Consider the following 12628-nt stretch of genomic DNA (forward strand, 5'->3'; position numbering starts at 1 on the left):
CTTACCTGAGTGTTTAATTTAACCATTAGTAGAATTATTTCAGTGGAAGTGCATGGTAAGAATATGGGCCTTAGGATCACAAATCTGCTACTCCTTAGCTGAGTAACTTATCTTCTCTGAGCTTACTTCCTCAGAGAAAAACTAGATAATATTATCATCCATAGAGTTAAAAAAAAAAGTGAAGCTAAAGTCCATGAAGGCAATTGTATGGCACTCCAGGCCAAAGGAACTCCACTTTTATCTTTGACTTCAAGGGGCTCCAGGTAACATTTCACTTAGATGTTTTCTCTGCTCATAACTTCAAATCACCTTCACATCACAGGTTTGTTGCAGAGATTAAATAAAATAGCACACGTAAAAAGCAGAGTTCCAGGTGTTCAGTAAATTGCAAGCATTCAATACATAGTAATTATTATTATTGTTACAAGATTTCTTTAGGCAACGTTATGGTGACATTCAGGAAGTTGAAAGACAGTAATTATCTATCTAGTCCCTTTACTTTAAGATGAATTTACTCACCTTGTAGTTCAGGGCCAACAGTAGTTATTATAGCACCCAAACATCTACCCAAACACTGATGAACTTCTGTATGGGAGGGTGGAACGGTCAACAGCAAGGTAAGAACTAGAGATAATGTTGGCTCCACATATCCACGATACATTGGGCCACTGGAATCCACTATCAGAGCAAGTGAATGAAGGGACCAAGTCTGGAATAAAATATGATTTTATTTTATTGTAAGTAATAGAGTATACTGAATTGATATTTAACTTAAATTTTCAAAAACACCAACATCGTAGTTTTTTTTTGTCAACATCGTAGTTTTTAATCAATAATCTAGAAATATATTCCTTAAGAAATAAAAGGTAGCACATAAGCTACCAGTAGCTAATAACCAAAGCCACTGAAGTACAAATGCTATGTTTACAGTTTCTCTGTAGTGTGGCTTTGAGTGTCAGAAAAATAGTTTTGTTGATGAACTCATTTTTCTTTTATAATGTACATGTATTTCATACTTCCAAAAAACAATGACTGATATAATAAGTGTTTGATTTAGTGGTTGGTATGGACATCAAATATATCTTTATTGCTTGCATTGTTGGAGTTTTACTAAGAAACTAGTCTGAAATAAAACAATCTGAAATAAAACAATGTTCTGCACTCAGATCTATTTCTCGAGCAATGACATTCACAAAACAGTTCCTCAAGTGCATCAAACCATTTCAGGCCCAAATTTTTGTTTACTAAGCACAAATAATCTTAGTGGCTAATAGTATTTGCAAAACTAACCCAGAGCAATGTACTGTAATCAGCACAGGCTTAAGAAAATGCAAAGTCCTTTAAGCTGCCCACATCCACCTGCTAAAGAACGAACCTTTTATTTTTGCTGTTGGCAGTCCCAAAGGAGAGCTGCACTACTGGGCTGAGGACAGAGGGTTCTCAACAGAGAAGTTACCCAACTTACCACCATGGCAGAAAAAAAATCCATACCTTAATTTCTATTACCTGTCAATCTACTCCAATCCTAGGGAATTTAGCAACCTGAGTTGGACAGTTATGTGTAGAAACCACACCTATTGACAAAAGTAATAGGGATATAACAGCTTGAGGGAGGAAAACCAGAATACACATAGTGGAGAAAAAAATTAATGGAAGAAACAAAAGAAAGTATTTTAATAAAACTATCATAAGGATTTTTAAGACAAATAATTAAAGCACAAAGGAGATTCTAGAAGTGTTTTAAAAAAACAAACACACACCCAGTATTTATATTAAACTGTTCAGTAGAAAACTGGAAAAAAAAGAATTATTGTTAAATACCAAAATCATTATCTTGAAGTTCAAATGGAAGATTATCCTGTAACCCACAGTGAAAATACAAAAAAATTAAAATAATGAGGATAAAGACAAGAGACTCAATATATAAATAAGTACCAGAAAGAGAAAAAGAAAAGATAAACTTATATAGAACTTGATGAAATTTCTAAGCTGCAAGGATAGAGAGAAAAATTCTTACACACTGTGAAACCAAAATATAAGGTTACAAACATACAGACATATTTCAGATAAGTTTCTTAGCAATAAAAAGATGGGGAAAAAGATAGCTATGATGTCCATAAGTATCATTAATTCAGAAATTTATTACATAAACCAATGTCTTTTGGGCGTGTGAAATATATCCATTGTGTAAAAGAAGAAAATGAATTCATCATTAAAGTTTTATATCTGAATATTCAAAGCCACACTGCAGAGAAACTTTAAATAGAGTAGTTGCACATCAGTTGTTTTGATTATTGGCTTATATGTTATCTTTTACTTCTTAAAGAACATATTTGGAAGTTTTTATAGATAGCTGATGAAAAACTGAGATGTTAATATCTATGGAAATTTAACTCAAAAAATTAAGCTACTATTAGCCTCTTACATGCAACACAAAAAATACTGAAACATTTATGAATAATGAAAAAAAGGACTGTGTGCCAGGAACAGTATACCCAACCCAAATATCACTCAAATTTGAAGACAGAATAAAGCCTTTTTTTTTTTAGATATGCAAGGAATCAAAAAGCACACCAGTCAACGACCCTTTCTAAGATTATTATTGCTAAAGGAAGTTTTCCTATCAAGTAAAAATAAAATAAGAACAAAGATCTGAAGACAGGAGTTGAGGATACAAAAAAGAAAACATTATTGAAGACTAAATCTCTAGTAATTACAACTAAATACATGTATACAATAATTTGACTGGAAAGTATAATTTTTGAGTTAGGATTCTTATAACAGAAGAGACTTTAGAAAAAACTGAAGAATGCTACCATACTATTCTTGTGCAGATGTGAGCTGAAACAGAAGCTCTGAGGAAATATAAGTGGTCCACATTACAGTAAGATGTCATGTCATAGAAAAAGAATCATGTGAAGCAGTCACTTACAGGAGTGTGGTTTTAAGAAATTAAAGCAAGACTTCTCAGGTGAAGACTGGTTTTCACCTGAGAAAAAGGTGAAGACAAAGGAAAGAAAACTAGCACGTACTCGTTGACATAAAAGAAGAAAGCAGCAACTTCTCAGGTAAAATAATTTCACAGTTGTGTTCTTTTCTTCCAGATTACTGTGGAAACAGCATTAAAAAAAAAAAAAAAAAGACAGCATAGCACCTCTTTAGGAGCAACATTACTTCATTTTTGATTTTAGTCTTTTTGGGTCTTTTGTGCTTTACACAGCTGGAAACCTTTACCAAGAAGTCAAAGGCAAACTAAGCCTGTAGACTAAGAAGTCTCTGGTGGATTTTGCATTCTTTTCTTATGGTGAAGGAACCCATTTATTAACAAACTAATGACAGGCAGTAATGGCAATCAAACTTGTCTCTTCCAGCTTCTGAGTCCCAATATGAAGCTGGCGAGTTGAATGCTATTGGTTTCATATACACGATATTTTTAGATGCATCACTGGGAAATGGCAAATCAAGAGTATAGGATATTTTCATACATGTGAAGTTCTTGCCTCTTATTGTAGTTATACCTATTTTTGTATAAAATATTTAAGGAGAGAGAAAAAAGAAATTCAAGGAGTACACCTGAAGATTCAGCCAACACTGTACCTGGGTTAGGGTATTAGAGAAGAGAGAGAAGACTGCTATTAAAAGAAATTTGATCATCCAACAAATGTAAGGAAATACAAAGAAGAGGAAACATGTACAAAGGATGATAAATAATAAAAAGAAACCATGTTTCAAGGAATGTTGTGAATGGGTTAAACTCCCAGAATAAGAAAGACTTTAGGATTAGGTTCAGATACAAATTCCTTTTATACACTCATAAAGCAAAATGACAGAGAAAGACCCTAAGACATTTTTCCTAACAGCCCATCAGAATCAATACTATTTTTACAAATAATTTTCCTAAAAATAATATTTTAAAATTTCATAATAGGGCTTCCTTGGTGGTGCAGTGGTTAAGAATCCGCCTGCCAATGCAGGGGACATGGGTTTGAGCCCTGATCCGGGAAGATCCCACATGCCGCGGAGCAACTAAGCCTGTGCGCCACAACTACTGAAGCCTGCGCACCCAGAGCCCATGCTCTGCAACAAGAGAAGCCACCTCAATGAGAAGCCCACACACCGCAATGAAGAGTAGCCCCTGCTCTCCACAACTAGAGAAAGCCCGCGTGCAGCAATGAAGACCCAACACAGCCAAAATGAATAAATTTATAAAAAAAAATTTCATAATAAACAAATCCATATTATACCTGGACTTCAGAGGATGTCCCATCCTGTGCTAGAGCCAATAAAATGCTGACGCTGGTCTTCAGATGTTGTCCTGAGCCGATACCACCAACATAACGATGCAAACAGCCCAGAGCCAAAGAATGGCCAGTTCTGGATACAACATCTCGAGCTGATTTCAATCTGGAAAAGAGTTATGCTTCAGTTATGCTTTGTTTTTTCTATTTCCCTATGGCAATAACAAGCTTATGAATCACACAATAAAAGGGATTTATTCTGGAAATCAGAAAAGATTACAATCTTTATTACTTCTTTCCGTACTCACTAACAAGAGTTAGAGATTTACTTTAAACTGGTTAAAGTCATACTTTTCACTGAAGAAAGCCTACCTTTAGAGAAATATGAAAGAGGACCTACAACTTCACAGCTTTTAATATTAATTATTCCTTGAAAAGACAAGAGCCATTTGAAATGTATTTTTACCATTGGTGTTTTAAATAAAAGACAAATAAGACAAAAAGACTATGACTCATAATCACGCACCAACATAGTCAGTTACTATTAGAAAACATTAAAATACCACTAAGAACAAAACTCCTAAAATAACAAAGGAGGCTAGAAAGCAACTTTGGCTGCATTTTCAAAACTGTATTATAACTCTCAATAAGCCATCCATGATCAAACTTCTGTCACAAGCTCATAAAAATGAAATATAGCCAAGATATGAAAAACCATCACCAAGACTCTGGCTGGTCAGTTTGCCTATGGCAAAGAAAGAAAAATTCTAAGTGCTGTCACGATGGAACAGACATTAAGAAATGTAGTAATGAAGGAAGTGAACTAAGTCCATCCTTAGCAGTATTTCGAATATACTATATCCTTGGATAAGTGATCTCTCTCGCTCTATGCCTCAGTTTCTCCATCTGTAAAATGAACATTATCATTACTCCTATATAGCAGTTGTTTTGAGGAATGAAAGAAGAATGAATGCAACCTGTGAATTCTAAAAAGCCTTATACAGATTAGAAAGCTTCCTTCATATTGTTACTTTTCAGAGTTCATTTCAGTGAGCTAAAAAAAAGCTGAGCCAATTTTCTCAGTGACAGTCATCTATTCAATAAAGTAAGTAATCTAAGATACAAGAATACATCATATATATACTTTCCCAGGGGTCTCAGAGTGATTTTCAATTTGAATGGAAACTAATTTAACCAGTAATGGTTTTTATTTTTTTCTGAACTGGGTCTTAAGCAATTGAGTTACTCCCTATTAACTGAGAACGGTTTATAGGAATCATTCCAGTCTTAATGCTAAGATGGCACATGATTTTAACATGCAAAAACAGCTGACAGATCTGTATGTATAGGTGATTTGGCTTTTCATAGTTGGATACTATATCAGCAAGAGATAATGTTGATAAAAAACAGTCTGATATAATGAAGTTGCAGGATATTGAAGCTTTTTCAAAACAGAACCAGATTTTGTCAAATCTAAGATACCACAGATTTTTCTTAATGTACCATTATTTTATATAACAGTATAAAAGAAAAAAATGCTGACAAATAATTATGACATTTCTTAGAGATTTTAAGACAAATCCCAATTTCAGATAACTTAAAATGTGAAAAAACAGGTAACAAAATCTATGTCCTAATTAATTTCAGATAATAAATTATTTAGAAAAGCTAATGAAACTAAGCACTGAGAACACTTGCAAACCATTAACCAGACAGGTATGAATATGAATGAAATGTCCTTGTGTTTTACCAGAATAAGTATAAATACTCCTACAGGTATTGAAGCACTTATAAATTAAAACCACTTGTAACTAAAGAAAAATTAACCAGTCAAGAGTTTTCCAAAGAAATACACTCTTATTTTACCTACTATTAACAGAGCACAAACCATGAAACAGGTAGCTAAGACTGGTTCTAACTTTTAAAAATTCTTTACCAAAACTTGATTTCAGGATTAATGAGAGACACTTGGAAAAGGCAAAGTTAATCTACTGCTAGAAAATAAGCAAAGTCATCCTGCAGAAGATTAAGTGTCTGGGAATAGTTTAGCTACATTCTGCCTGCTCATATTATCCTTAGTGAGTCAAACAATACACTGGGGCATCATCCTAAACCAGCCAAACTGTCACTGTGTGTGAAGACAAGGACAGCCGTCCTCAGATACGCAAGAGTTCAGAAGATACTTCTTCCGAACCACTACCTCACAACCACTGATTCTCCCAACCTCTCTCTTGTTAATAATTATGATATAGTTTGGTATAATTAATCCTCAAAATATACAATACTTAAGAATGATTAATTTGGGCTTCCCTTGTGGCGCAGTGGTTGAGAGTCCGCCTGCTGATGCAGGGGACGTGGGTTCGTGCCCCGGTCCGGGAAGATCCCACATGCCGCAGAGCGGCTGGGAACGTAACTCAAGTGTTAATTCTTGACCACTCTTGATTTTCAGCTGCTCTACTTCAAGTACTTGGTTAACAATCAACAGTCACTAATAAGTGCACTTATCATCTTAATCATACTTATTTGGATCTCTGAGATCACTCTTTTAAATTAATATTGCCAAGAAATTCTTAAAAGCTAATGCTAAATGTATCCCCTGTTTCAGGGATAATTTAAGAAATGATAAACTTGGTAGTAGTTAGAAAAAGAATGGCTTATCCCAAAAAGTGAAAATAAACATAAAGAATAAAGGCGGGGGGTGTGGGAGGGCAGAGATAAGAGAAAAGGACTTCAGAGCAAACTACATATAACTGAGAGACGCCGTCACTAACAACCCTCTTGATTCTGTTATGTAACATTCAAGAGCTGAAACAGAAACCTACACCACGCTGAAAGTATCTACCATGTGGAAAATATACAGTCCAGTTAATAATTACTGATAACTTAAAAGACATCTTTGTCTATGAGAGAAAATTACTTGTTGATAGAGACCCACTTACTTGTCAAAGCTATATTGGGCCATTCTAGCAATGAAAGTTGCTTCTCCAACCACCTGAGCCATTCTTCCAAGAGCCTCCCCTGCTGCACATCGTAAGATGGGGTTTGGGTTGTCAAGGGCCCCCATAACTAGTGTCAGAGCAGATTTACGAACTTCCTCAGGTCCTAAAGTACTTTTGTTTTCAGCCAAGCCCTATGGATATTAAAAAAAAAAAAAAAAAAAAAAGGACTGCAATCTTTGTAAATATACATATATCTTCACACATTATTTTCTTCAGCCAACTTCCCCATGCATATACTATGCCTACAATTAATACATGTTAGACTGACAGTAATCACTTTCCTAAACAGGATTTCACAACATGATACATTACATAGTTGTAGTTGAATCAGCCCTAAAACCAACAATCCCTGGGAGTGTCTCTATCCAAAGACAAATACTTAAAAGTTGTTTTTATACATAAAGGACACTGCACTATTAAATCAACTGTTATTTAACTGACTGAAATTTATCATTATAACTTTAAGGAAGGAAAAGGCCTCATGAACATGAAACTTTGATACATTTATATAAAAATGCCAGAGACGATAATTATGTCATAAAGAGTATATCCAATACATACCTAAAGACAAAATGAGGTAAGAATAATCAGCAACTGAATGTTGAACTGAATCAGTATGAATGTTCATCATACTAAATGTTAATATCTCTCTTCTAGTTACACTTACTGTCCTGGAACTTAAATTACTTATTTGAGACCAAAAATATAAGTCATGGTAGCTAGGGAAAATGTTAACTACAGCAAAGGCATTAGTGAGCACATATATGAAGAAACACATACTGTACAGCAATACTACAGCTGTTAACCAACCTTCCAACCACTGAGGGAAACCATGACCACCCCACTCCTCTCTTAAAAAACTCAGATGTTGGTAGCTGATGGTCTCTAAAAAGGGCATATACTAATGATTATACAAATGGTACAAGCCTTTATCTGTATAACCAATGCCTACATCCCTTTTCCCTGAAGTTTACAAAATGTGGTTTAATTCATGCCCATTTAAACACTTGTACTTGCTGCCCTTTTAAAGCAGTGATATCTTATAATAAGCTTAGCGCTGAATAACATGACTTTTCAAATACATGAGAGGCTATAAGCTGCATAGTACAGTACATGAACTCTGAGAGATAGGCAAAATATTTGTTATTTCACTTCATACATGTAGAATATGAGGTTTAAAAAAGGCTAAAGGAACTACACAAGACAGAAACCTATTGAGTAGCTAAACCAGAACACAATCTCTAAATGCAGCACTCTTTTAACTACATAACAAACATAGCCTCTCCTGCTTTATGATCTAAACCACAAATCAAACTTAAGCTTTATCTAGTTAGCCTTCAATAGAATACCAAATTTCATTAGTCAGACATGTTTGAAAATTCCGAGTATACCAGCACTTGTAAAATTTGAGGTATCAAATCAAAATATGAATTTTGATATTACTAAAATAGAAAATACTTATTTAATTACAATGAGCCTAATATAAAGTTTCTAGTAATTTAAATGAAATAATATAAAAGCATGGTTATCCAGAGCTATACATATAAACATAATAGTCTAGTTATGTCTGAATTACTATATTAAAGGTATTAATTAAAATCTTAGTTCAGGGGCCTCCCTGGTGGCGCAGTGGTTGAGAGTCCGCCTGCCGATGCAGGGGACACGCGTTCGTGCCCCGGTCCGGGAAGATCCCACATGCCGCGGAGCGGCTGGGCCCATGAGCCATGGCCGCTGAGCCTGTGTGTCCAGAGCCTGTGCTCTGCAATGGGAGAGGCCACAACAGTGAGAGGCCCGCGTACCGCAAAAAAATAAAAATAAAAAATAAAATAAAATCTTAGTTCAGAATATTTGCTATGTTTTAAAAGTAAATACCTTTAGTGCACTAAGAACAGCTGTAAAGATATTAAGCTGCACAGCCTGCTGGCGAACACCTTTGGCTTGTTTAACACATTCAGCAAAGTGATCCAACATCTGTAATCTGTAACAATAAAGATCACATTAGCAATACTTTTTATTCAAACCTGGCCCAAAAAACAGAGATAAGAAGAAGAAGGGTATAAGCTGATTGTTTAACAAATAATGCCCCATGCTATCTCTTTTCACTTCATTCCCTGGTCTAAACCGTATCTCCTACTCCTGAATTAATATACGGACATGAACTACTAACTGGCACAACACAAGGGACCAATATTAAGCTTCAATCAGCAAAATAATGTCATAATTTCAGTGGTCTTCAGTGTGCAACAAAGCGCCTGGCATAAAGTAGGTGCTCAAGGTTTCTTGAATAACAATCATTAATTGTGCATCTCTGTGGAAGGTTTTTAAGTTGGAAATCTTAAAATGTGGTATAATTTTTCTTTTAAAAAAATACTCTCACACATAGAAGAAAATAGTACCTCGTGTCCTATCTTTAGAAGCTAATTGGGAGATTTTTTTTTTAAAGATTTAGCTTTGGTCAATTTTGTTAAATGTGAAAAATCAGAGGTGAATTGGTTTTCTTGTTTCAAATTTTTAAAATGAGACAGTTATCCCTCTTCCCCAAATCACAGCCATTTGAGACTATTCTGATTAAAGAGAATGAGGTCATATCAGATTCTTCTAGAAAGAATAGAGGTGGGGCAAAGGAATCTAGGGAAATTTCATCGGAAGGATTTATGCTCAATTATAAAAGGCCATGGGTCTCAGGTCAACGCATTCTTCAAAAATCACATATGAAGAAACCATCTAGCCTCCAGCAGGAACTCCAGTTAGAGGTACTTGGGGCTAAAGCTGACACTTGTACACTTGTCTGACACAGATCCACATCTATGCTGAAGAAGCACTGCACTGTCCACACTGCTTTCAAGCACACACCTGAAAAGACACACATGGTCTCCAACATGGCCATCAAACATCATGTGCCTATAACTGACCTCAAATACATAACTTAAACAAATTTTTTCCTTACTATATTTATTTATTTTAATTTGAAAAATATTAACAAAAAGTTCCTACCTAGAAATAACCATTGAACATTTTCACGTATCTTAAAATATCAAACTGGGATCACTTCTTGCCTTTTACCTTCTTCATTTAACACTATATAATGAGCATTTTCTGATATCAAAACATTGTCTCTGTAAAATGTATTCCAGCCTATCAACTTTCCATAATTTATTCACTGATTCCTCCATCCCTGGATATTTATGTTACAAATTTTAATAGAACTTATCTATTTTTACTTCATCTGGTTCCACAAAAGTGATTTAATAAAGTTAAGAGGACTTCCCTGGTAGCACAGTTGTTAAGAATCTGCCTGCCAATGCAGGAGACACAGGTTTGAGCCCTGGTCCGGGAAGATCCCACATGCCACGGAGCAACTAAGCCCGTGCGCCACAACTACTGAGCCTGCGCTCTGGAGCCCGTAAGCCACAACTACTGAAGCCCGCAAGCCACAACTACTGAAGCCCGCGTGCCTAGAGCCCATGCTCCGCAACAAGAGAAGCCACCGCAACAAGAAGCCTGCGTACCACAACGAAGAGTGGCCCCCGCTCACGTCAACTAGAGAGCCCACACACAGCAATGAAGACCCAATGCAGCCATAAGTAAATAAATAAATTTATATTTTTTAAAAAAGAAGATAATCCTGGATTCTAGTTACAGGTCTCATAACTAGCTGTATAATTTCTGACAAACCACGAACTCTTAGACCTAGATTTCTTTAGATTTAAAACAAGGACATTAAAGTAGATGCCTTATAAGATTCTTTCACCTTTAACAGTCTTTAACATTTATGTGGCAACCAAATGTTCTTAAAGATATCTGGATAAAGTAAAATTTCATATTTAAAATTTTCCCCTCAAATTAAAAACCAATTAATCAACTAACCTACATACGTAAAGATATGCTATCTTTTCTATACAAATACAACAATGTTTTTAAGGCATAGTTTGTAAAACCTGAACTATCTGTGAAGGTCTTGCATTAATTCATTTTTACTCCTTCTTTTGGGAAAATCACTGTAAGTATATAAAATGCTTACTAAGTAAAGTATGGTGTCTGTGGACATAAAGTATAGCAAACTAAAATGTTCCTATTAAAAAAAGAATCAGTTACTTCAGTGTTCCAAGTTCCAGACTTTAACCATCTGACAAATGTCATATTAGGGAGTAGACTTCTCACTCATAGACTTCTCACTCATTTAATTCCTCAGTAACAGGACTTGGAAAACTGGTGTCCCTAATTAAAGATACAGGCAAACCTACTTATAAACTGGCAAACAAACTACTATAATGAAAATTTTGTTGTTTAAGACCGAGTTCACAATACAGTGGATATCATATGCTAGTACATGGGGTCAAACTTTAAAAACAGTTTCAATTTATGTGGAGTTTGCATGCAATTTATTATGTGCCACTTATGTTATTACATTTAGGAGACTATTGTTCAAACTCTTCTTATTGAAGAGTTAGCTTGGTTGGGAAAATGTACTGCTTGAAAATAATTTATATTTAACTAAAATCACCTTATTGACTTTATACTAACCGGTGTTTAAAAGAAACATGAGGAAACACTACACCAAAAAGAGCCACAGAAGCATCGATGACTGAAACTCCAAGGGGAAGAGGCCCAGGCACAGCTTCTCCCACAGGTATTCGTAAATAAATGGAGGATGGATCATGCTCCAGAGCCCCACTTCCAGATGCACTGTTTGGCTGGAGCTGCAAAAGAAGGACATAAAAATCATTCAAAATCCACTTTGGGAAATTCACTTACTAAGTACTGGGCGTGACAGATAAAACAGGGGAGGAGAGAGAAAAAGTAACAATGAAAGAATAGAATGATTAAATCTGAATATTTTTAAATAGAGAAATATAATTTGGCCATTAAAAAAAGTCACAACAGTTCATGCAATTTTTTAAAAAAGTTTGTTCATTCTAAAACATTTTTGCAGTAATGTGTAAGCAAAATAATGTCAGGAATAACTTAAACCCGCAAAAAATTTTTTAAAAGCGGCCTTTAGTAACTCTTTTTAAAAAGTACATAAGAAATAATGTATTCAGTGGGCAAAAAATGTTCTAAATCTTCAACCTACTAAATCCTATTCCTCTCTAACCTGTCACAAAATAAACTAAACCAAAACAAACACCAACAACCAAAAAGCTAGTCAAAACTGATCTGTGCCAATGAAACCACAGGGTACCTAAATACACAGAATATTGAATAAAGACAGTTTGCCAAATTCTAACTGTTGCTGCTTACCTTTTTTCACTATTTATCCACCCCTAGGAAGGTATCTTTAAATGTCTAAGAAAGCTAAATGAAAATTAAACCTTAGTCTACAATATTTTCTTTTTAAATGACAATGTGTAATAGTACCATTGTTTTTCAATCAAGCTAGTATTTCATTTC

General features: G+C 34.9%; 1 protein-coding gene across 2 annotated transcripts in view; it reads right to left on the bottom strand.

Annotated features, from left to right (window-relative positions):
- HEATR5B (HEAT repeat containing 5B) overlaps positions 1 to 12628 on the bottom strand; it is an 87924-nt gene that overhangs the window by 48903 nt on the left and 26393 nt on the right. For both annotated transcript variants that reach the window (XM_024753486.1, XM_024753487.1), the window contains 5 exons: positions 11762 to 11937; positions 9110 to 9215; positions 7178 to 7368; positions 4245 to 4404; positions 520 to 709 (listed from right to left, as the gene is read on the bottom strand). In XM_024753486.1, coding sequence (XP_024609254.1) covers positions 520 to 709; positions 4245 to 4404; positions 7178 to 7368; positions 9110 to 9215; positions 11762 to 11937 — 823 coding nt within the window. The remainder of the gene's footprint in view (positions 1 to 519; positions 710 to 4244; positions 4405 to 7177; positions 7369 to 9109; positions 9216 to 11761; positions 11938 to 12628) is intronic.

This window comes from Neophocaena asiaeorientalis, unplaced genomic scaffold (assembly GCF_003031525.2).
Source record: "Neophocaena asiaeorientalis asiaeorientalis breed wild unplaced genomic scaffold, Neophocaena_asiaeorientalis_V1.1 scaffold171, whole genome shotgun sequence".
Classification (NCBI taxonomy): domain Eukaryota; kingdom Metazoa; phylum Chordata; class Mammalia; order Artiodactyla; family Phocoenidae; genus Neophocaena; species Neophocaena asiaeorientalis.